The sequence below is a fragment of the Callionymus lyra genome, chromosome 10 (assembly GCF_982586985.1).
Source record: "Callionymus lyra chromosome 10, fCalLyr1.hap1.1, whole genome shotgun sequence".
In the NCBI taxonomy this organism is placed as follows: Eukaryota; Metazoa; Chordata; class Actinopteri; order Syngnathiformes; family Callionymidae; genus Callionymus; species Callionymus lyra.
The window spans coordinates 12,785,730-12,809,711 of NC_141827.1; the positions used below are offsets into that span (position 1 = coordinate 12,785,730).

Sequence of the window (23,982 nt, forward strand, 5' to 3'; positions counted from 1 at the left end):
AAAGTATATACTTTAGGTTTAGAACAAGATAAAACTGGTCAACGATGGGAAAATGAGGCAGGACGGGAGGCGCGCAATACATCCTCGGTTGTAAATCTCATCGGTTGCTTCAGCAGCGTGTTGAAGAGGAAAAGCGATGACATCGGTGAATCCGACTGACCAATCACAGAAGAGTGCGAACTCACCGAGTGGCCTAACAACGCCTTCCTATTGGCTAACCACTTTTTTTTTTTCCAAAGGGGCGTATTTTTCAAGCCATCTTGACTGAATATTTAGCCTCTTCCAAGGGACATTTATTATATTTATACTGGCTTCTGTTGCCTTAAATGTCGGGAGATTTACACCATTAAAAATGTTAAAATCACAGCAATGCGGCTGGGTCGAGTTTGGACTTTCGCCCGCGGTAAATGGAGCCAAATGAAGCGCTTGAAGATGACGCTGTCTCTCTTGAAATTACCGGCCAGCTAAGCTAACGGCTACATGGTAGTTACCGAGCACTAGCTGACATTTTGCTGGGGTGTTTTTTTTCCCGCTCGGCTCAAGACTGTGGAGGAGACTGGGTTTAAAGAGGTAATATATTCGTTCGAGTGTCAATGTTTATAATGTTTTCTTCTCAGAACTGTTGAAGTGTGTCATCGTTATTTGCATCTTATCTCAAAAAAGGTCTGGAGAAGCGCGACCACTTCTTCTTGCAAAATCAGGCCAACGGCAGAGTCGTGACTCGGTATAAATGTGCGCACTTTTAGCATCTGCTTTAAGCGGGTTTTGCGCGTGTGATAGGAAGTCATGTCAGATTGAACTGCGGGTGAACTGGCGATTAGAATGTTTACTCTTCTGTTGGACGCTTAAAATGGCTGACAGATGTTAAACTGGACCTGGTATTTATTGCTGCGCAACCAAACTACACACAGCAACAAGGGAGGGGAAGAAGAGATACGTGGCAATCCGATTGGCCGAGAGAAATGTTGCTACGTGACTGACTTTTGATTGGACCAATGGGAGACGATTGTGGCGCGCACATGCAAAAAAGTCTTTGACAGTTCGTCGTCTGCTGTATGTATGAACGAGAATCGATATTAATTCAATTAATATAGGCTATGAAAGTAAAGGAGTATCTACAAAATGCTGTGTTACACGTATATATTTTAAGTAAGAACACAACGTGCTGCAATTGAGTAAAAACGATTTAAAGATGCATTTTTGTGGTAATAGAATATCAGTGTTGTAATACTTTTATTTATTTGTTTTACCTTTAATGCAGCAAGTTATCAAACCATCATTATTTACAGGAGACATCTAAAGACATTTTTATTTGTGCTTTTCCTTCATTCTCTGAGACTCCTGTGTTTGTCAAATGTTTTGACATTTGTTATGTGTCTCAATCTTTTAAAGTATATATTTGATTGGGTATTGTTTTGTTTGTTTAAGCGCTTTAAGACCCTGGTCTGGAAAAGCGCTCTACAAATATAAATTACTTACTTACTTACTTACTATTGTTGCTACTTAGGGACAGGGGATCCCTGGACGCATGAGGTCATACAACCAACAAAAAATCTAAAGGCATTTTAGAGTTATTAGTCTACATTTAGGGAAAAGCCTGCACAAATAAAAATGTCTTAAGATGTTTCTTGAAGGAGTCAGTAGATCATCAAACACAGAGGGAGAGGAAGCTTAGGAGCAACAGTCTGGAAGGATTTCTCTCCTCTGGTCCTGAAGTATGTTCAGGAACCATCAGTAGATTCTGATCCACAGACCTCAGAGCCCGAGCTGGGTGTAAGGCTGGATCAGATCACTGATGTAAGGAGGAGTCTGACCATGAATAGCTCTATAAGTAAGAACCAGAATTTTAAAGTTGATCCTGAAAGGAACTGGCTGCCAGTGAAGAGTTTTAAGAATCGGGGAAATGTGAGTTCTTCTACTAGAGCAGGTCAGAATTCTCGCTGCAGAGTTTTGTATTAACTGAAGGCGAGACAGATCCTTCTTGTTTAGACATGAAAATGTGCTAGGTCTGTCGGAGTAACCAGTGTGGCCTCAACATCAGTCTGACCATGGATCATAACTATCGTTTTCTTTTATGTGATCATTTTAGTCTCCTTTGTGATTCACTCTCTTTAAAGCATTGTTTGGCACATTAATGTATAAAGACATCAGTGCAGTTCTAAGTCAGTTAACATACATTTAAAAACAAATGTGGCAAAAAATTTGATCTTATGTGAAGAATTATTACGTGAAGGATTTGGAGATCAAAATTATTGATGTCTAAATTAATTATTGTAGCACAATAACCTCTGATAATGTAGTGACGCATTATGATCTGAAGGCGTAAGAAAAATCGGTAATAATCCGTCTCTTCTTCTTGCCAGGGGGCTGAGGCTCACTCCCATGCAGACAGTAAGGAGTTGGGAATGTGACACAGTTACTCCAGGACCGGACATGGGAAGGGGCCGTGGCAGAGGGAGGGGACGGGGCAGGGGCTCCTCGAGCCAGTTCCGTCCGCCCTCACCCTACAGACTGCAGCTGTCCCCCTCCAGGGAGACCTTGACTTACGCCCAGGCACAGAGGATCGTTGAGGTGGACCTCGAAGGAAGGCTTCACCGCATCAACATCACCGACCACCTGCCGGTCATCACGGAGGACGAGATGATGGCTCAGGACATGGTGGAGTGCAATAGCAACAAAGAGAACAGCGTGCAAACCCAAAGTAAAAATAGATCGTACAAAAAACCTCTCAACAACAAAATCAAGAAGATAAAAAACGCTTCTCTGCGGAATGAACAAGTGGACTCGCACCAGCAGACCGCTTTTAACTTCCAGCACCAGAGCTCTCTTCCCGAAGCCACTTTCCGCCTGCTGGGCTCGGTTTCGTCCTCGGAGGTCCCGCCTCGTCCGAAGAAGTACTACCGCTTCATCGAGAAGTCCGGCGAGGAGCTGGACAAAGTGGCAGAGTACGACATGGACGAGGAGGACCTGGCCTGGCTGGAGATGGTCAACCAAAAGAGAGTGTGCGACGGACACGCGTCGGTGTCGGCGGATACCTTTGAGCTGCTGATCGACCGCCTGGAACGGGAGTCCATCCTCGAGTCCCGGAGCCAGGCTCTGTCTCAGAGCGCCGTGGACGAGGACGCGTTCTGCTGCGTCTGCCTGGACGACGAGTGTCTCAACAGCAACGTGATCCTGTTCTGCGACATCTGCAACCTGGCCGTCCACCAGGAGTGCTACGGCGTGCCATACGTACCCGAGGGCCAGTGGCTGTGTCGCTGCTGCCTGCAGTCGCCCTCGCGCCCCGTCGACTGCGTCCTCTGCCCCAACCGCGGAGGTGCCTTCAAGCAGACGAGCGACGGACGCTGGGCCCACGTCGTCTGCGCCATCTGGATCCCAGAGGTGTGCTTCGCCAACACCGTGTTCCTGGAGCCCGTGGAGGGCGTCAAGAACATCCCGCCCGCCCGCTGGAAGCTCACCTGCTACCTGTGCAAGCAGAAAGGTCACGGGGCATCCATCCAGTGCCACAAAGCCAACTGCTACCGGGCTTTTCACGTCACCTGCGCCCAAAAGGCCGGACTGTACATGAAGATAGACCCGATCCGGGAGACGGGCGTGAACGGCACCACTTTCTCCGTGAAGAAGACGGCGTTCTGCGAACACCACTCCCCGGTGGGATCTCGGAGGGACGGGTCCGGCGACGAGTCCGTGGAGGGGAGGTTGGTGGGTGGAAGGGGGAACCGAGGGATGAGGTCCTACACCCAGGCTTCTCCCGCGCCCCCGAACAAGAAAGCAGCCAAAGGTCAGAAAAAGAAGTACACGAAAGCCGGCGGTTCCGCCCGTCGCTCGGCTGTGCCTGTGCTGCTGGTGCCTCAGATCCCCTCTCACAGGTAGGTCAGGTGTTGACTATTTTAACTCAAGTTACATTTATCAAATAAGAAGTACTTTTCTCATTTATGTGAAGGGAAACGCATCCCAGGTCTCTCACATTTGAACGGCAGCTACATTACAATGTTATTAATTGCGATTATATTACATTTAAAAAATGATTAGTTCTAGAAGGCGTTAAACAAAGTTTGGAAACATAGTTGAATGTTTCTGTATGTTTACATGTATAATCAGCTTTAATCTACATTTTGAATTATTTAGTTTGACCTTCTAAAAACGGTGTTCCTGCAGTTTTTTCAGAATAAAATCTTCATTACATAAATGTTTTTTTGTGATGTTGTTCTTAGCTACCTTCACCAAAGAGGTTATATTTTTATTAGTATGCATCAATGTGTCGTTAATGTATCTTAAGTTAGCTTTACAAAAACATAATTATTTTTTATTGACGTTGCTTGTTCATTTGGTTAACATATCAAGTTATTCAATGGTGAATGTGCTCCGTCATTGACTTTTGTGGTTTCACACTTGTTTTTGAGGCTTCCGTGTTCACATGTTCATTATCGTTTTTCAGGCTAAACAAGATCTGCACGGGAGTCGAAGTCCCGAGAAAGAACCAGTTCATGCAGCGTCTGCACAACTACTGGCTACTAAAACGACAATCTCGGAATGGGATGCCTCTAATAAGACGGCTGCACTCTCACATGCAGGCCCACAAAGCTGCAGAGCAGGTGATAACACGGCATCATCACCTGTGTGAGCCCTGAGACCCTGTTCCACACATTTGACTTTTAAATAACTACAAATTGCTAAATCATTGCAGCTGAGACAGTACAGCAGTTTATTGACATTGAAGTCCAATCAATTGTTTGTCATTTAATGATCAGTCTCTTCTGAAATTTGGGGAAGTAGAGTAACATTGTATTTTATCAGCTGAATCTAGATGTGTTTTCCCTCCAGAGCGAACCAGATGAGAAACTGTCTGCTGCCAGAGAGGAACTGAGATACTGGCAGAAGCTGAGGCAGGACCTGGAACGAGCAAGACTCTTGGTGGAACTGATCCGCAAGCGAGAAAGACTAAAGAGAGAACAAGTGTGTTTTCCCCTCTCTCTTCTTTTCCGTCTTTTTAAAGTAGATAATAATGAACTTTCGTCCGTCCTCTCAGGTGAAAATACAGCAGGCTGCTTTGGAACTTGAGTTGACACCAGCGTTGGTTTTGCTGCGGTCAACGTTGGATCAGCTGCAAGAGAAGGATACTGCCAAAATCTTCTGTCAACCTGTCGATCTTTCAGAGGTGGCTATCATTCCTTATTCATTGATTAATCACTACTGTGATCTTAAGTGTGTCTTAAAATTATCTTGGACCTCTATTGTACTCATTAGTATGTTTCTGTTTGTACAAAAAACCCTCTTTTCATTGAAATACTTACGTTAGAAAATATGCTTAAGCCCCGCCCATTGATTCTGGAGATGATATCTTGTTTATCATAACCACACCCACTGACCACTGCTCTCGTAACCTCTCGTTTGCCGGCATTTCAGACTTTATATATCAGGATCAAGTATATAATTTAAAAAATCATCATGATGAGGGACTAACTTCATCTTGGAGAGGTTCAATTGGATTATTATTGAGAAGTCATGCATAGAAATCAGTAAAACTGATACTTTATTTATAATACTCCTAAGAATCATATATGTATTTCTTTTTGTTTTATCGTGCTCAACATATTAAAACTCAACAACAAACATATTGTATAGTTCATACCTATTAGACAAGATTTTGTATTCAAGTAAAAGGTTACGTCCAATCCAAAGTTACATGCATGCAGTGAGAGAAGGTCACATGACTCATCTGTTGGCAAACAGGTCCCTGATTACCTGGAGTTTGTATCCCAGCCTATGGACTTCTCCACCATGCGGGCTAAGCTGGAGGGACATGCCTACTGCGCCATCGCAGACCTGGAGAAGGACTTCCACCTCATGATCTCCAACTGCCTCAAGTACAACTCCAAGGACACCCTGTTTCACAGATCGGCTCTGCAGCTGCAGGAGGTGGGCGGAGCCATCCTCCGCCACGCCCACAGACAGGCGCAGACCATCGGCCTGGACCCCAGCACCGGCATGCATCTGCCGGAGTCCCCAAATAAGCACGGCTTCTCCAACAGTACGTGGGATGATGGTGAGTTATAGTCAGTGTCTGCATCTTTTATGGACCAATAAAACTACATCAAGGTGCCTCGTAATACGATAACATCATGATATTTTGACTTTATAATGATAGTAAGGTTATAAAATATCGATAATGTATCAATATGCGGCAGCCGTGTATCGATTATTAAAATCTATACATTTTTTTTCTCCTTTTAGGCTTTTAAATCATATTTTATGTGTTACTATAAATCATTTTTTGTTTTAGTAATAGTGTGTTTAAAATCCATTTTTCACAATAACTAATAATATTCAGGCAATTTGTTCATTTGTACATTTCCGGCAACTATTCGTTACGTCCTCCACAGCCAAGAGATTATTAAACTCATACGAGATTGCAGCGATGACTGAGGATGAGAGGATACTGTCAACTTCAGCTGCTTTTAAAGCAGAAATTTGGACATATTTTGGTTTCGAAACACCAATGAGACCACTTACGATTTTTTTAAGAGTCCTGTGGTCTGTAAATTCTGCAACACCAGAGTCAAGTACTGGACAATACTACAAATATATACTTGTTCTTGTTACAATAAATCACAATATATACTATCGTTGCCGCTGTATCGTGATACGTATCATATCTCCAGTTTCTTGCCAATACAGGCCTAGTGATTAGTGATATATTGTAAGAAATGTAATCCAAGATGCATCTTTATATCCTTGACTTAGAAAATAGAGAATGTATCGACTGCCCTGAATCTATTTCACGTGAGTGAGAGTCAAGTAAAATACTGAGCAGAGCCTCTTCTTGACACACTTGTCATACTTCCTTGTGTTAAACGTAATTTGTCAGCATTTTATTCGCCGACCAACATTTAGATGAAATCAGTAAATATAAATCATATAAAGCTGGTGTTTCAGTAATTTTCACTAGTTTACAGGTTTCTTTTTTTTTAGTAAACTTGACTGAAACAGGCTAATTTAAATGGACAGAAAATGTAATCTTTAAAAAAACAAACACGTTTCAGACCATTAGATACAATAAGAATTTTAGGAGACTTTCTTCGCCACCTATTAACAACTTCTCTGTAAAACAACTGCAAGGGTTGCTTAACAAACAGGATCCAATTGTTTTATGAAAACCAACAACTCAGTGCATCATATTATCATCACCATTACATTACATTACACCCCAGCTCGGGCTCTGAGGTCTGTGGAACAGAATCTACTGATGGTTCCTGAACACGCTTCTGGACCAGAGGAGAGAAATCCTTCCAGACTGTTGCTCCTAAGCTTTGGAACGATCTTTCTCTCTCTCTGTGTTTGATGATCTACTGACTCCTTCAAGAAACATCTTAAGAAGTTTTTATTTGTGCAGACTTTTACTTGATTTTCTGGAACTCCTGTTGTGTTATCAGTTTTATCTTGACCTACTGATATACTTTATTGAATATTGTTTTGATTGTTTACGCGCTTTGTGACCCTGGTCTGGAAAAGCGCTATATAAATACAAATTACTTACTTACTTACTTATTACTAAACCTCTGATGTTAAGTTGAACTGAAACGTTTTTGTCGCCAGTGTATCAGTAACACAAAGCAAGACAGCACCACGAGCCCAGAATATGAACTGTATCATAACATCCTCAACCTTCCATCAGCTGAGATCTTAATCCATCTCTTTGCGCCCCTCAGTCGACTCTCTTTTGGACCCGGAGAACCGACTCCACCTGACCACGGATGAGCAGCTCAAGGCTCTGCTGGACAAGATGGACATCGTCACATCCATGCGCCCCAGCGGGGGGCGGACCAAACGCATCCGGCTACTGCGCCGGGAAATCAACGGTCTCAGGCAGAAGTTGAACCAGCAGCAGCAACAGCAGAACGCACAGTCGTTCAATAGAACTGAGGAGCAGGAGGAGGAGGAGGAGGTGCGACGTGCTGGCAAAGACAAGAAAAAGGGAAAAGCAAAAGTCATAAATAGTAAGACCAACACAAGAGCAGGTAAGTGAACTAGAGGAGCTTTTCGAGCTTCTGTTTGTGATGTTTCTGTTCTGCTTCTAGATGACTCTCCTCCGGTGCTGGAACTCACCTGCCCCGTTTCCTCGCCACTGCCTGGAGACGCGCCTCTGGAGCCGCCCGTGTTAGGGATCGTGACCGGCGGACGGAGGTCACCGGGAAGGTCCTACAAGCGTCAGAGGTCCTCCCGCAGTGGCAGCAAAAACCAAGGAGAGGAGGAGGCTAAAGTCGGCGAGACCCCTTCCTCGCAGCCGGAGTCGGTCCACGAGGTCACGCCCCTGGGAACGCCACCGACGCCGCCTTTGACCGGAGTCGGGCGCCGCACCTCCGTTTTGTTCAAGAAGGCGAAAAACGGCGCCCGGATCAACAGAGTCAAATCATCACCGGTGCAGAACGGAAGCACGTCCCAGGATAAAAGCAACGGTGTGGAAAACACGTTCGTCTGCCCGAATTCCCCCTCCGTCCCCAACATGAACAATTTACCCCCGACACCAAACGCCTCCCCGACGCCGCCCTCCCCTTCCTCACACCACCTGAGGTCCAGAGGTCAGAGTTCAGAGAGCGAAGCCGATAAACTGCCGACACCACCCAGGGAAGCAGGTGAGGCATGACTTGTCCAAAACGTAAACCTTTTCACTGAACGCCTGCGTGTCTCCAGCAGAGTTGACCAACGGGAAACACACGTCGCCAGATGACGACCAGGACGATGACCACATACTGGAGTGAGTGAAGATGAATATTTGTAATATGTGCTGAAACGGAACCTGGTGCCTTTTTTCTTCCAGTGTCCCGCCTGCCAAAAAAAGCCGAGGTAAACCCGCTCTGGCGAAGGTTCCCCACAGCGAGAGCAAGGATGCGTCCAGCTCTGGTGAGTGTCTTTGTCCGCCAGTCGTCCTCCCAGTCATCAGTGAGAAAATATATATAAGTCCTGATGACACTTGTAGCGGAACCAGTCTCGAGCCGATTCTTGGATTTGTATGCGAGTCGGAAAATCCAAAAGTTATCCTAAGAGCTGGACGGACCAGCAGGAAAATAAGCCTGCTACGTAAATTCATCCCATGGACGTATGTAAATACCTGTAACAAGGAAAATATAAACTTAAATAAGCGACATATAAAACATAAAAGACCTTGTGCCAGTTCTGGGGTAATGTTTGGGAAAAATATGTTTGTTATTTTAGTAATCGTTGCCAACTCTTTCATCTTAGTGTGTTCCAAACCTTCTCCTTCCCTTCAAAATAAAGGGCCTGTACATACGGAACTATTAACCTGTTAAATACAGAAGAGAATAAGCGCTACAAACGCAGCTACAGCGGTTTGGCGCGAAACCATGAGTGAAATAAAACTGAAATCAGGTTATTTTCAATGTGACAAACTTCCACATGTTACTCTTGTGTGAACGATTAATTAATCGAAGAGCCCTTTAACCTAACCTGTCGGTTTATGAAAGGTGTTGAATGATGTCAGTTAGGTCGAAACAAATCACTATATTATCCAATGTTCAATCTTCCCAAGAGAGATTTAAAGGAGTTATATTATAGTAATATACAGTGCCTTGCGAAAGTACCTTGAACCTTTCAACATTTCGCCACATTTCAGGCTTCAAACATAAAGATATAAAATTTTAATTTTTTGTCAAGAATCAACAACAAGTGGTACACAATCGTGAAGTGGAACGAAATTTATTGGATAATTTAAACTTTTTTAACAAATAAAAAACTGAAAAGTGGGGCGTGCAATATTATTCGGCCCCTTTACTTTCAGTGCAGCAAACTCACTCCAGAAGTTCAGTGAGGATCTTTGAATGATCCAATGTTGTCCTAAATGACTGATGATGATCAATAGAATGCACCTGTGTGTAATCAAGTCTCTGTATAAATGCACCTACTCTTTGATAGTCTCAGGGTTCTGTTTAAAGCGCAGAGAGAACCATGAAGACAAAGGAACACACCAGGCAGGTCCGAGATACTGTTGTGGAGAAGTTTAAAGCCGGATTTGGATACAAAAAGATTTCCCAAGCTTTAAACATCTCAAGGAGCACTGTGCAAGCAATTATATTGAAATGGAAGGAGTATCAGACCACTGCAAATCTACCAAGACCCGGCCGTCCCTCCAAACTTTCATCTCAAACAAGGAGAAGACTGATCAGAGATGCAGCCAAGAGGCCCATGATCACTCTGGATGAACTGCAGATAACTACAGCTGAGGTGGGAGAGTCTGTCCATAGGACAACAATCAGTCGTGCACTGCACAAATCTGGTTGTGGCAAGAAGAAAGCCATTTCTCAAAGATATCCATTAAAAGTCTCGTTTAAAGTTTGCCACAAGCCACCTGGGAGACACACCAAACATGTGGAAGAAGGTGCTCTGGTCAGATGAAACCAAAATCGAACTTTTTGGCCACAATGCAAAACGATATGTTTGGCGTAAAAGCAACACAGCTCATCACCCTGAACACACCATCCCCACTGTCAAACATGGTGGTGGCAGCATCATGGTTTGGGCCTGCTTTTCTTCAGCAGGGACAGGGAAGATGGCTAAAATTGATGGGAAGATGGATGGAGCCAAATACAGGACCATTCTGGAAGAAAACCTGTTGGAGTCTGCAAAAGACCCGAGACTGGGACGGAGATTTATCTTTCAACAGGACAATGATCCAAAACATAAAGCCAAATCTACAATGGAATGGTTCACAAATAGACGTATCCAGGTGTTAGAATGGCCAAGTCAAAGTCCAGACCTGAATCCAATCGAGAATGTGTGGAAAGAGCTGAAGACTGCTGTTCACAAACGCTCTCCATCCAACCTCACTGAGCTCGAGCTGTTTTGCAAGGAAGAATGGGCAAGAATTCCAGTCTCTCGATGTGCAAAACTGATAGAGACATACCCCAAGCGACTTGCAGCTGTAATTGCAGCAAAAGGTGGCGCTACAAAGTATTAGCGCAAGGGGGCCGAATAATATTGCACGCCCCACTTTTCAGTTTTTTATTTGTTAAAAAAGTTTAAATTATCCAATAAATTTCGTTCCACTTCACGATTGTGTCCCACTTGTTGTTGATTCATGACAAAAAATTAAAATTTTATATCTTTATGTTTGAAGCCTGAAATGTGGCGAAATGTTGAAAGGTTCAAGGGGGCCGAATACTTTCGCAAGGCACTGTAAATAGATAGATAGATTGATAGATAGATACTTTATTCATCTCCTTAGAGAAATTCACGTTATTTAATCGAAGAGTCTTTTAACCTGTAGTTTATGAAAGGTGTTGAATGATGTCAGTTAGGTCGAAACAAATCACTATATTATCCAATGTTCAATCTTCCCAAGAGAGATTTAAAGGAGTTATATTATAGTAATATAAGTTTTCTAAACATTTAATGTGGAACTTTATACAAGTGTATCAGATAATTAAAATGGGTATATTTAAAATTTAAATCTTACATGTGACAAAAAGCTGTGTGTCGGTGTGTTCGAGTATCTCCAGCGTCATGCGCTTAAGCCGGTTCCAACATTTAACTACAAAAAAGTTCAAATTTATTAAAAAAAACCTCATATAAACTTGTTGTAAAAACCATGGGTATCGCTCGACACTCGATTTTGCACATTCCAAAAAGCGTGTCTCAAATCGCACATTTCTCTAAGTGCACTGCTTAACAGTACACTGTAAGACAGGTTAGTACTGTCTCAAATCAACCACTGTCGCTACACACTTACCGTAAATGACCCAACAGCTTCTTCTTCTACTACTTTTTAACACTGATTGCAACCAGCTGTTGGAACCATATCATCTACACTTCACAGTGCTTTCACCAATTGAAACAAGTTATTTCATTGTGTTGTTATTGTTGTCGTGTTGTTTTGTGGTTAAATGAGTTTTCTCAAGACTTTAAGACACTCGATGTTCTGGCCGTTTGCGCCAATTGAGTGCTCATTGCGCACTACATTTTGGCGCACTGCTCATTGGGACGCACTTGTGCACTGAAAATACTAAGTGTAAGTGCAGAAGTTTGTGATTTGGGTCACAGCCTAATAGTAACCCATCGTATTTTAGAAAGTAGCTGACATCATCCTGAAACTAACATTAGCAATGACAGTAACGTATACTGTCGTTGCTAATGTGTGTCACGGTCATAAAAATCTATTCAAGCCTCTGTCGAACACTACAGGGAAAGTTATTTCATGATACATAAGTCAAATAAAAGACATATTTTACAGGAAAGTCAACACTTCTTTGTCTGGATAACCAGACGGAGCTCACGCCCCTGGATCTGGTTTGGGCCAAATGCCGAGGTTATCCTTCCTACCCAGCCATGGTGAGTCCAAACCGGAGAAAGTCTGTGGATTTGTTACTGACCGTTATCGGAACAGATCGTCGACCCGGAGATGCCCCAGGAAGGGCTCCTTCACAACGGCGTCCCCATCCCCGTCCCTCCTGTGGAGGTGCTCAAGCTGGGCCAGGGCAGACAGATCGAAGAAAGGCTCTTCTTGGTTCTCTTCTTCGACACCAAAAGGACTTGGTAAGACCCCCCCCCCCCGGGCGGGCTCGCCGCTTTCCACCTCGAGCAGACGTTGACGTTGTGAATGCGACTTTCAGGCAGTGGCTCCCCCGAGACAAGCTGCTGCCGATGGGAATGGACGACACCGTGGACAAGCTGCGGCTGATGGAGGGGAAGAAACCCAGCGTCCGCAAGTCGGTCCACACCGCCTACGACCGGGCCATGGTCCACTTGAACCACGTCCGGCGCAATCTCGACTTCACCCCATCCAATTTTTTATGAAAAACAATCATCGAGGCTCTTTAAACGTGAGGATTCGAACCGTTTGTGAAACTGATTTTTAGAAGGTTTTTTTTTTTTAAACGAGAGGAAAAGTACAATGTTTGTGACATTTTACAAAAACCACTGTTGCTGCGTCAATATGAAGTTTTTATGTCGGTCGCCATGTAAATAGTTAATGGTTCGACGGGCGTCGGTGGATTCGAGAAACATATTTATAGATTGTATTTGCCACTTTAATGTTACCGTGTGTGATGAAGTTAGAAAAAGTCCCGCCTAAAATTCACCCCATCTCCGGCTTCAATGAGGAGGTATTCTGTTTTATAAACAGGCGTTTAAAACAAAAAAGCTTTAAAGATGACTTTTAATGAAAGATCCTGTTCGCGAGCAGCTGCGGCGCTTTCTAGGTGGGACTTTAGAGTCTTTATTTTTCCATATTGTGAAACTGTTGAACACTAAGACTTACTGTAGGAGTATCCGGAGCAGTCGTTCGTACGATTAGAAGCCACTATGGAGCAACATTCTCCGTAAACGACCACTAGTCGCCGATAGTCGTTACAACCGAGGCTAAATGGCAGAAAAAAGCACAAACTATTGAATTGAAGTTCATTCTTCAATTGGCGTTTCCTGGAGCGTGTCCGAAAAAAAGCGAGTTATATTCATGTATGTAAACAAACTGTAGTCTGTGTGTGTATACTTCTGTAAATATGTACATCTATGTTTATATCTGCTTACATGAAGTTATTTAAGAAATGCAAAAAAAAAAACAAATCAAAATTAGATTTTAATTTATAACTCCTGGAAGTTGAGAGTGTAATTTTAAAAATTATCTGACAGATTTATGTACGACGCTTTGTAACTGTTGCCATCTCCACCAGCGTGTCAGAGCAGATTTCTGAGGAGACTCCCATGTCTGCTGGTTTTAGTTTCCTGCTGGTCGACGACATGTACTGCAAGATCTCGAGCCGAAGACGTCTTGCTGAATAAAAGCTGTTTGGAGAAGATTGTGTTTTGTGTGCCCTTTTTAAAAAAAAAAAAAAGATTGAACCAATTTGTTTCCGACTCCCTCATCTGTTAGAACAATGTAATTGCATCGTCACAAGACTGAAGCCACTGCCACCGTCTGCATGTGGATTTGATTTAAAAATGTGTCTCTCTTCCTGGAGACTTAAAAACAAGAGCTTTAGCCATTATGGAAATTAATGCAACTTTCGTCTCTGACCTTCTGTTGTAAAATAGTTTGGTGTTCAAATGGTGACCAGGTGGGTTTAGCAATGTTAATATCAACATTTAAATAACAGCAATAGTTTTACAAAGTATCATCAAAACTCACCAGGCAATGCACACAATTAATAATATAATATAAAAAATAATGCAGAACATGATCGGATACAATGGAGATACATCATATTTTGTCAAAATACTGTAAAATTAAATAAAAAAAAACAGCTGAACGTTTGTTTTAATTTCTTAGTCTTTAACTACCATTTCAGAACCAGCACTAAAATAAATAAATAAAATACCCGTCCCAAGTCCAGACACGATGAAACCATGTTTATAGTCTTTATGACCCCTTTGACCTCCGACCTGAATAACCACATAAACTCCTTGTTGTGCAACCTGGAATTTTATTTTAGAATTTTATAGACAAACTCTGGAGACTAAAATGTACATGATGTAATGTCCAACAACACAGATGAGGAGGCGACTGTGTTTTAAAGCATCTTTACAAAACCATCATATAAAAGATACAGGATGAAGCGCGAGTCTCGATGTGATCTTTGTAACGGACGAGAGCGGGTTTGATCGGAGAAGGGCTTTTGTTAGTGTGTTTGTTAGTCGGTCAACACGCAGCACAATGAGATCCTGTCTCCAAGTCCAGCAGGATCTTCTTCTAGTCCTGTTCAAGTTGATCGTAGAGGAACATTTCTAAGTCGGTGTTTCTCTCGAGGTCCAGCTACAAGTTGTTCTTGTCACACGTAAGACGAAATAAAAACCACTAAAATCAATTAAATATCATCGCAACTATTTGCTACCACAGTTTTTTTTTAAAAAATGCTCTATTTATTTTTTTAATCCATCTTAAATGTGACGACATGCTTCCTCCTCGTGGAGATTCCTGCTTCAAATCGTGTGAAACATAGTGTTTGGATCCCCATCCTCCCAAAAAAAATATACCTGGAAACCAGTGAAGAAACTAGAGTGGGCTGAAGCAGCCGGTCTCAGAGCAGAGACAAGAAGCCGTTGTCTGTGGATTCCGCCGCCTCGGATTTGCTGCTGCGGGAACTTTTGCTGGGATTGGGGGTGGTGGAGTATTTCGGGGGGTACCTGATGAAGAGTCGGTCCTCCTCCTTTTTGATCCAGCGCAACAGTTTGGTGATGACGGTGATGGCACAGGCTTTGGTCACCAGAGGACTGAAGCAGGTGTACAGCTCGAACTTACTGGTGACCTGCAGGGGAGGAGAGGAGATTTTTAGTGGTCATGGAGACTTTTGACAAACTCACACTTTATTTCAGTCCGAAGTCGGTCAGCAAGTAAATATTTCATAATTCAAAGGGCAACTCGGGATTCAAAACCATATCTATATCCAATGACTATGACGCAGTTTCTCTTAAATTCAACTCATGAACTTATTTATCATAAAAAAAGTAAGTAAGTAAGTAAGTAATATTTATTTATATAGCGCTTTTCCAGACCAGGGTCACAAAGCGCTTAAACAATCAAAACAATATTCAATAAAGTATATACTTTAAAGATCAAGATAAAACTGAGAACAACACAGGAGTTCCAGAAAATCAAGGAAAAGCCTGAACAAATAAAAACGTAAGTTTCTTAAAGGAGTCAGTAGACTCAATCAAACACAGAGGGAGAGGAAGATCATTCCAAAGCTTAGGAGCAACAGCCTGAAAAGATTTCTCTCCTCTGGTCCTGAGCCGTGTGCATGGAACCATAAGTAGATTCTGATCCACAGACCTCAGAGCCCGAGCTGGGGTGTAAGGCTGGATCAGATCAGTGATGTAAGGAGGAGTCTGACCATGAATAGATCTGAAAGTAAGAACCAGAATTTTAAAGTTGATCCTGAAAGAAACTGGAAGCCAGTGAAGAGTTTAAGGATCGGAGAAATGCGAGTTCTTCTACTAGAGCAGGTCAGAATTCTCGCTGCAGAGTTCTGAATCAACTGCAGGCGAGACAGATCCTTCTTGTTAAGACAAGAAAACAAACTGTTACAATAGTCCAGACGAGAAGAAACAAACGCAAAAAGGATGTTATTTTAACACTTCAGAACATCACAGGTGTCAACAACAACACTCAGGAATGACAAACTCCGACTCTTCCGACTCTACTTCCTGTCCTCGTGTCTCCGTCATCGAGTGGAAATATCAACTTGTATCTGAAAAAATAACCCAGCAGATCATGCTCTGCCGCGTCAAGAGTAACACAAATACACACCCATGCCAGCAGAGTTTCCCTCTCGGCCACATGGTAGATGAGCTTGAGCGGTCGGGACGAGCTGTGGATGCGACTGTGCATGTAGCGGTAGAGATCCAGGAGCCTCATCTTCTCCTCCTCGGTGCTGTACGGCGCCTCCATCTCTGGGCTGGACACGTCACAAGAAGTGTGTTCAGAAGTCTGACGTTTACATTTCTAAACAACACTGTTAAGGTTCTGGACTGAAACTGACAAACGAATACAAGCTTGAAAGAATATTTGTATAGAGTTATCACCAACAAATACATGTTTTAAAGTATACATCGTGATTTGTTAAGAGTTTTAGAGGGTTATAGAACCTGGTGTTTCTGCACCGGAAGCTGTGGAACCTCTTTACAGAGGCCAGCAGGGAAGTTTCATGTGTAAATGATCAACTGTAAAGGAGCTAAAATCATGTTTTTTTAATTTAATTATTTACAAGAGAATTATGCTGTGTCTCAAATCGCATACTTCTCTTAGTATACTAGAAGTTAGTATGCATCAGTTTAGTGTACATACTAACTAGTACGCAAATTCTCCACAGATAGTATGTCTCAAATCAAACACTGCTGCTACGCACTAACAGGAAATGACGCGACAGCTTTTTCTTCTTCTTCTATTTAACGATGGTTTCAATCAGCCGTTTGAACGCTATCGCCACCTGCTGGCAGCACGTTTTGCAAGTTTGGAAAAGAAATAAAGAAAAAATATGAGAAATGAAATATTTGCGAGATATTTAAGCTGGTATCAGCACCGAAGACGTGACTTCCTTCTACTGCTGCGGAAAATACACCTGTAATTATATGAAAATATATATATATATATATATATGACGTAACTTCCGTTTACAACGTCACTAAGATGGCGGCCGTTTAGGGTGGTTAGTGTCCATCGAACCATACTCAGTTTTGTGGGCGTTTAAGTACGCCAATTTAGTGTGCATGGCGCACTAAATTTTGCATACTAAGAATTGAGACGCACTTACGCACTAAAAATACTAACTTTGAGTACGCTAGTATGCGATTTGAGACACAGCCTTAATTGTAACTCTTATGATCATATCCAGAAAACAATGTATTATATATTTGTAAGTGATGATTATTTATTGATTCTTTGTAAACAGCACATCTCGATAAGTTTCGATTGTGTTCTCATGGACGACTCAAAATTAGTTGGAAACGTTAACGTCTACAGCTGCTCACCCGCCGAGCCCCGCTAATGAAATGTGTATCAAAACACAGCAATTGAGTTATAAAGATAAAAAAAAAAATGCGTCTATGGTGTCAAATGTTTCGTGTATGGTTTTCTCACCTGGTGAACTGGGTGAGCTGGCGGTAGTTGTCCGGCACGTCGAAGGGCTTGTACATGAAGTGTCTCAGGTCCGAGACCCCCACCTGGCTCACGCTGTACGACTGGGCCTTGGCGATGAGGCTCAGAGAGTTATGAGCCGCCATGGCCTCCTCGATCTTCCTCTTGCACTCTGCCACGGCGTAGAAAGCCTCTTTGTCGGTGGACAGCAGCAGCAGGCACACGGTGCACTCCGGGGGGTCCAGGTAGGAGATGTACGCATAAAAGTAACAGTCCGGGTTAAAGAGCGGGAGGCAAATGGGAGTCCAGATCTCTCCGGCCTGGAAGGCGGAGGAGGCTCCGATCAAGTTCAGCAGGAGGTGAACGTCTGCGGGTTCTAGTCTGTTGTCCTCGATGACAGTTTTTTCCTGAACGATGGTGACCAGCTGGTTCTTGGCGATGAGGATGGAGAAGACCAAGTTGGTGGTGATGGACTTTTGAAGGATCTGGCTGAGGGAGTCCCTGAGAGAAGAAGCCAGGGGGAGACAGTGCACCGCCGACAGCAAGAAGCTGGGGTCCGAATCCACCAGGTTGAGAAGGCCGTCCAGGATCTTCTCAGAGCCCGCCAGCAGCCTCCGGAGGTCGTAGTTCTTCTTGTGCTCAAAGATGCGGGAGATACTGGCCTGCGTGAGCATGCTGATGATCTGGTAGTAGACGTAGAGGAGCTCGTCGCGGAGCTGCTGCTCCGACTGGCGACTGTTGGACACGCACACCAGCACAAGGGGTCCTTTCTGCAGGAAGACCACCGTGTGTCCGTCTGATGGACAGACACATATTTAAGGTTAAAACAACAGTTAGAATTCTTACTTGTAAGCGGTTTTAAGCGGACATAAGAAGTAAAAAAAACAGAAGCAAGTATCTTTGACATAGTTACGTCATTAGTTTGTTAAATTATTCTATCTGTACATAATGTGTCCATGATGCATTTGTTCAAAAGAATAAATAATTTCCATTTAATTAATTAATTATTGGACTGGAAAACAACCAGATTTAATCCGATACAACAGAGGCCATGTTTTGCGCAGAAGGCACTCTAGACAACATCCTTTAAAGCCTATTCTGATTTGTACATTAATAAATATGATCAATAAACCTTTATCCTTTAAACAATCTAATCATTTATGTTGCCTCAAGGTAAAACGATTAATCCGACAGAAATGTTTTTCTCTTTTTTCCTTCTACAGTATGTCAAAATAGATTCGAAAGAATTCATCATTAAACTATTCTTAAAAAAAGGTCTTATTGTTGAGTGCTGTCCAAAGTTATTTTCATCATCAAATAATTCAGTTTAATTTGTACATTTTAGGGGGTTTTAAACTAAAGGATTTCCGTCTGTCCCGATCCACACAGGCTTGTTGAAAACTTATTATATTATTTTATGCTTTATTCAAGTTAAAGGAGAAAAAGGAAAAAGAGGGTACGATAACCTTTTAGGTTAATACGATACCGTCAAAGGAGTGTTTTGCTCTACCTGAACTCACCTGAATAGACTGATCGGATGATGTTGTCTCCGCTCTGGACAAACGACACCAGCGCCATCATTACTCCCATCGTAGATGAAAGAGCTTCTTCGCTGCCATACCGAGAATAAATAGGTTTTCCTGCTTCGCTGAGCACAAAAACATGCTTCCTGTGCTGCCGCCAGCTCTCAGTAGTCACATCCTCTTCACGATGAGACAGGTGTGGCGGAGATTCTTGTGTTCCGGCCTCCATCAGGGGAGACGATCTTCCCTTCTCGCCCAAACCCTGCTCCTCCAGCTTGGCCTTGGCCAGCATCGTGACCACAAAGTCCGCGGAATCACTCTTGTCGTCGTCGACGGATGCGTCGGCTCCTCCATCGGCCGCCTGGACGGACACGTCGCTCTCGGGGTCACAGTTCTGCTCGGGCTCGTTCGGAAGGCTTTCCGGCGATACCGCATCCAACACCAGCTCTTGAATGCTCGAGTCTGACTGCTCAAACTCCGTGGTCTCCTTATGTTTCACCGTCTCCGTGTCCTGCCCGTCCACTGGTTCGGGAAACATGTGATTCCCCAACAACGACAGGGAAGTTGCCAGGAGGTCTACTGTAACACAGATTCATACAACTTTATTTTCAGTTCATCAGCAAACACAGTTTTATTATTTCACAGATCATATAAACACAATGGACGCTCTTTGACCGTATAAAGTCAGAGTAGTGCATGCATTTCTTATCTTGCCCTCAGATTTCATGCTTTCTCTCAGTATAAATTTTCCTACAATTAAGTCGGACAGAGGCAGCATTGTCTGAACGACAAATCATTCACTCAAACTGAACTATTAAGTGTGAACACAAGCTGCTCGACGTGTCACATGCCTTCATTAAATCGTGTTACACATATTACCTACTGTCATGTCACCGTTTTGCCTCAAATTTTAAAGAAATATGGTTGATCTACTTTTTGTGACACAACCGCTTAAAAAAAGAATGGAACCAAGAGTGTAAAAGAAGAAGTTGTTCACCTGGTGGATCCAACATGCTCAATCCCTTCTCCTCTCCATCTCGATGATCTTCCTGCTCCATGATATCATCCCAGTCGCTGAGAAATAAAAACACATAACACTCAAATGAACCATCTTTTTACCTTATAATAGTAAGTAAGTAAGTAAGCAAGCAAGTAATTTGTATTTATACAGAGCTTTTCCAGACCAGGGTCACAAAGCGCTTAAACAATCAAAACAATATTCAATAAAGTATATACTTTAAAGGCCAAGAAAAAACTGATAACACAACAGGAGTTCCAGAAAATCAAGGAAAAGCCTGAACAAATAAAAATGTCTTCAGATGTTTCTTGAAGGAGTCAGTAGATCATCAAACACAGAGGGAGAGGAAGGTCGTTCCAAAGCTTAGGAGCAACAGCCTGGAAGGATTTCTCTCCTCTGGTCTTGAACCGTGTTCAGGAACCATCATTAGATTCTGATCTGAGTCTAGTCTGACCATGAATAGATCTGAAAGTAAGTAATTTTAAAATTGATCCTGAAAGAAACTGGCAGCCAGTGAAGAGTTTTAAGGATCGGAGAAATGTGAGTTCTTCTACTAGAGCAGGTCAGAATTTCTCGCTGCAGAGTTCTGTATCAACTGCAGGCGAGACAGATCCTTCTTGTTAAGACATGAAAATAAACTGTTGCTGTAGTCCAGGCGAGAAGATACACAAACACATACAGTGTTTTAAGCAATATCAATATTATTTTCTACAACCAGTTTGAGAGGCAGCCGATTGGTTAGTGGTTCAAATCTAGAATACAGACATGTTCATGAGCAGGACACTGTCCAGCACAAGGCTTTTCTAATCCAGACTCTTGCGTGCATCTCGTATGAATAGCAGCTCTTATCGAGGCTCTGCGGTTCTTGGTCACATGACGACAGAAATTTGTGAGTGAAAACACTTTCTGCTAAAAAGTTAATAATAAACAGATGTAACATAGCCGGCAGCGCAACACGGCTACACTCACTTGCGTATTTATTCTACCCTGTTTCCAGACCATGTCAACGTGTTTTTTTCATGACATTCCAGTCACAGGAATAACTTGAATCTATTGACACTTTAAGCTGCTCGTCTCTGGTTCAGCAGCAAACACTGTCCAGACGCATTAGCTTCAGTCCTGCTAGCGTCTCACATCCACGATTCAAAAGAAGGTCAACAAAGATTTAAAACCGAGGAAGCTGCACCTCCTGTCGCGTACCGTCAAGATGTTGGCGTCCGGGTTGTGATACATGAAGAGGATACCGACGGGGCTGCGAGGAGAAGCTCCAGAAAGAGAAGCCGAAAAAACAAAAATTTTCGTCCGAGCGGCCAATACATCCGGAATCTCTGATGACAGGCTGCCGCGGCCAATCAGGAGGCGCGGAAGCGGCGAATGGTCCCGCCCCCCTCGTGACGTTTCAGGCATTCCGCAATACGACATAAGAACGTATTTAATTATTTAAATGTATTTTCTAAACGCCGTTTTAATATTCAAAAGGTTTGACTTGTTATCCTAAAAACACGTTTAAGTCATAACTGATCAAATTTAACTAACTGTTAAAATCATGAATGTCATTTTTTATTATTATTATTAAGGTAAGGTAAGGTAAAACTTTATTGATCCCTCAGGAGGTATCCTTCGGGAAATAGTTTTTTTTCCAATAGCCACAGCAAATACAGCAATTTTTCATAAAAAATAAATCAAAATAAAATAAGAGAGAACTTATTAAACTAAACTAAACTCATTACTTATTACTGTTGGAAGACACATAGACAGAGGGGCAGGAACCGTTAGTATAATGCGATATTATTATTTTTTTAAATGAAAGAAAGTATGAAGATGAAGATGTGGAAACTTTTTGGTTCACGAGCCCCAAACTACTTTTGTACAAAATAACATAAATGTGGTTAAAAGCAGTATTACTGTAATAAACTTGCCATCTGAGACGTTCACCTTGAAATAAGTTCTTCCAGCCAAGTGTGTCCATTGTTTTATTTATTATGTCAACAATAATAATATGTTGTAGGACATTTTCTTACATCACCATGTAACCCACTGAAAAAATGTTTATATGTTCATATCTGCAACTTTTTTGAATTCTGTTGTTGTTGTTGAGTTTCTTAGCCTATCCTAGTTTCTTTGGGCAAGAGGCTTTATTTAGAGTACACCTATCTATCTATCTATCTATCTATCTATCTATCTATCTATCTATCTATCTATCTATCTATCTATCTATCTATCTATCTATCTATCTATCTATCTATCTATCTATCTATCTATCTATCTATCTATCTATCTATCTATCTATCTATCTATCTATCTATCTATCTATCCGTCCGTCCGTCCGTCCGTCCGTCCGTCCGTCCGTCCGTCCGTCCATCCATCCATCCATCCATCTATCTATCTATATTTATATATAAAGGGTGGTATATAAAGAAAGGCAAAATAACAGGCAATCGATGTTAAGCATTATACAGAGAATTCCAATAGGAGCTAAACTAACGTCAAAGGAAACAAGTTCATAGAAATGTTAAAAGAGATACAATAAGTTGAACAACTTTTTTTAAATATACAAAACATGACAACTATAAAACACAAGTAAAAGTGAACACATACAGTATATACATTTTAAAAGGTGAGTCTTAAAAAAAGTTAGTGTGTTAAGGATACAGATAGGAAGAGAAAAAACAATGTGTTATAGAGATTCTAAAATTACGGAGGAGATGAGTAAAGCGAGCCAAGGCAAACTACAGAATGAGGATAGAGTCCCACCTGTGCAGCAACAACACACAGGAGGTATGGTGGGGTGTGTACAGAACATCAAAAATGACTGAGGCTGTGTTCTGCTTTCAATAACCCCAGACAGAAACACTCTCGGCCTCTCCCATGTGCCTGAAACTGTTTTTTTTTGTTTTACAAACCAACGCCAGACTGTGAAACTTGTCCCTCATCCCTCGTCCACCCGCACGCTGAGAATCAGCTTCTGACAGGGCTGTGTGCTGAGCCCCCTCCTATCAGTCCGACCCAAAACAAAAACAGGATTGTCAAGATTTCAAATGACACTGCATTGGTTGAATTGATAAAAGGTCCCATCACAGCTCTGACCATAGAACAGCTGCTCTCATCGAGGCGCTACATGTACATTAAGACCAGCACAAAGATATTCAACCACTTTTCCCCCCTAAAGGCAATAACCACCTTGAATACTTTTATTCATAGATTTAAAATACCTTCAATGTATAATATCACAATATTATTTTTTTTTATGAAAAAAATTGCTCTATTTGCTGTGGCTAATTTGAAAAAACAATGTCAATCAATAAAGTTCTACCTTACCTTACCTTACCTTTACCTTATCATATGTACAATATATTTATATATTTTCATATACTCATACCCAGCATATTTATTTTTAAGAGACCTTCTTGGAACTGTGCCCTGTACTTCTATGCTTATATTTCTCATATTTTGCATTTTTTCGTTACTTTATTCTTTACACAGGTAGTGGAGAGGCGTTATCTCAAAATGCACGTGTATAATGACAATAAAGGCATTCAATCCCATGATAAAACCAGGGAGTGAAAATAATAATAATAATAATAATAATAATAATAATAATAATAATAATAATAATAATAATAATAATTCCTAATGAATACATTGACAATACCAGTAACAGTTTTTATAATAGGTGCAGGTACAGTAAGAGCGAACCAACTTTTTTTTAAATTCTTGATCGAAATGTCATATATAGTATAATATTATATAATAGTCATAGTTCAAATACTTTAAGCACAAGTGTTTTTACATTTTATGATTTTGGAACGTAAAGGTGTTTCTTTAGGTGTGAGGTTTGTAAACGAAAACATAGTTACGTT

General features: G+C 42.0%; 2 protein-coding genes across 4 annotated transcripts; one reads left to right on the top strand and one right to left on the bottom strand.

Moving 5' to 3' along the window:
• Positions 1–233: 233 nt before the first annotated feature.
• On the top strand, positions 234–13,846 carry brpf3a (bromodomain and PHD finger containing, 3a). 2 transcript variants are annotated; one of them, XM_087800137.1, is made up of 13 exons: positions 234–570; positions 2,364–3,869; positions 4,439–4,595; positions 4,825–4,956; positions 5,030–5,158; positions 5,734–6,046; positions 7,710–8,018; positions 8,079–8,633; positions 8,692–8,755; positions 8,819–8,901; positions 12,245–12,342; positions 12,398–12,546; positions 12,624–13,846. In XM_087800137.1, exons 2-13 carry the CDS (start codon positions 2,383–2,385, stop codon positions 12,805–12,807), a joined length of 3,660 nt encoding a protein of 1,219 aa, XP_087656263.1. In that variant the 5' UTR covers positions 234–570; positions 2,364–2,382; the 3' UTR covers positions 12,808–13,846. The 2 variants fall into 2 exon arrangements, with proteins under 2 accessions (XP_087656263.1, XP_087656264.1); XM_087800138.1 differs by having other exon boundaries at positions 8,695–8,755.
• Positions 13,847–14,418: 572 nt separating this feature from the next.
• On the bottom strand, positions 14,419–21,442 carry mon1bb (MON1 secretory trafficking family member Bb). 2 transcript variants are annotated; one of them, XM_087801333.1, is made up of 6 exons: positions 21,323–21,442; positions 20,102–20,178; positions 19,102–19,680; positions 17,585–18,377; positions 16,256–16,403; positions 14,419–15,254 (listed from the first exon to the last, which is right to left on the bottom strand). In XM_087801333.1, the coding sequence occupies exons 2-6, from the start codon at positions 20,160–20,162 to the stop codon at positions 15,027–15,029; spliced, it is 1,809 nt and encodes a 602-aa protein (XP_087657459.1). In that variant the 5' UTR covers positions 20,163–20,178; positions 21,323–21,442; the 3' UTR covers positions 14,419–15,026. The 2 variants fall into 2 exon arrangements, with proteins under 2 accessions (XP_087657459.1, XP_087657458.1); XM_087801332.1 differs by having other exon boundaries at positions 19,102–19,683.
• Between the last annotated feature and the right edge of the window lie 2,540 nt (positions 21,443–23,982).

Bases quoted from the DNA above. Each gene is read 5' to 3' on its own strand.
- mon1bb (XM_087801332.1), bottom strand. From the start codon at position 20,162: ATGGAGCAGGAAGATCATCGAGATGGAGAGGAGAAGGGATTGAGCATG. The intron at 18,378-19,101 runs GTGAGTTCAGGT...TCTGTCCATCAG, and splicing joins CATCCGATCAGTCTATTCAG to ACGGACACACGGTGGTCTTC. The intron at 15,255-16,255 runs GTGTGTATTTGT...CCTCCCCTGCAG, and splicing joins GGGAAACTCTGCTGGCATGG to GTCACCAGTAAGTTCGAGCT.
- brpf3a (XM_087800137.1), top strand. From the start codon at position 2,383: ATGCAGACAGTAAGGAGTTGGGAATGTGACACAGTTACTCCAGGACCG. The intron at 8,019-8,078 runs GTAAGTGAACTA...TTCTGCTTCTAG, and splicing joins TAAGACCAACACAAGAGCAG to ATGACTCTCCTCCGGTGCTG. The intron at 12,343-12,397 runs GTGAGTCCAAAC...TTATCGGAACAG, and splicing joins ATCCTTCCTACCCAGCCATG to ATCGTCGACCCGGAGATGCC.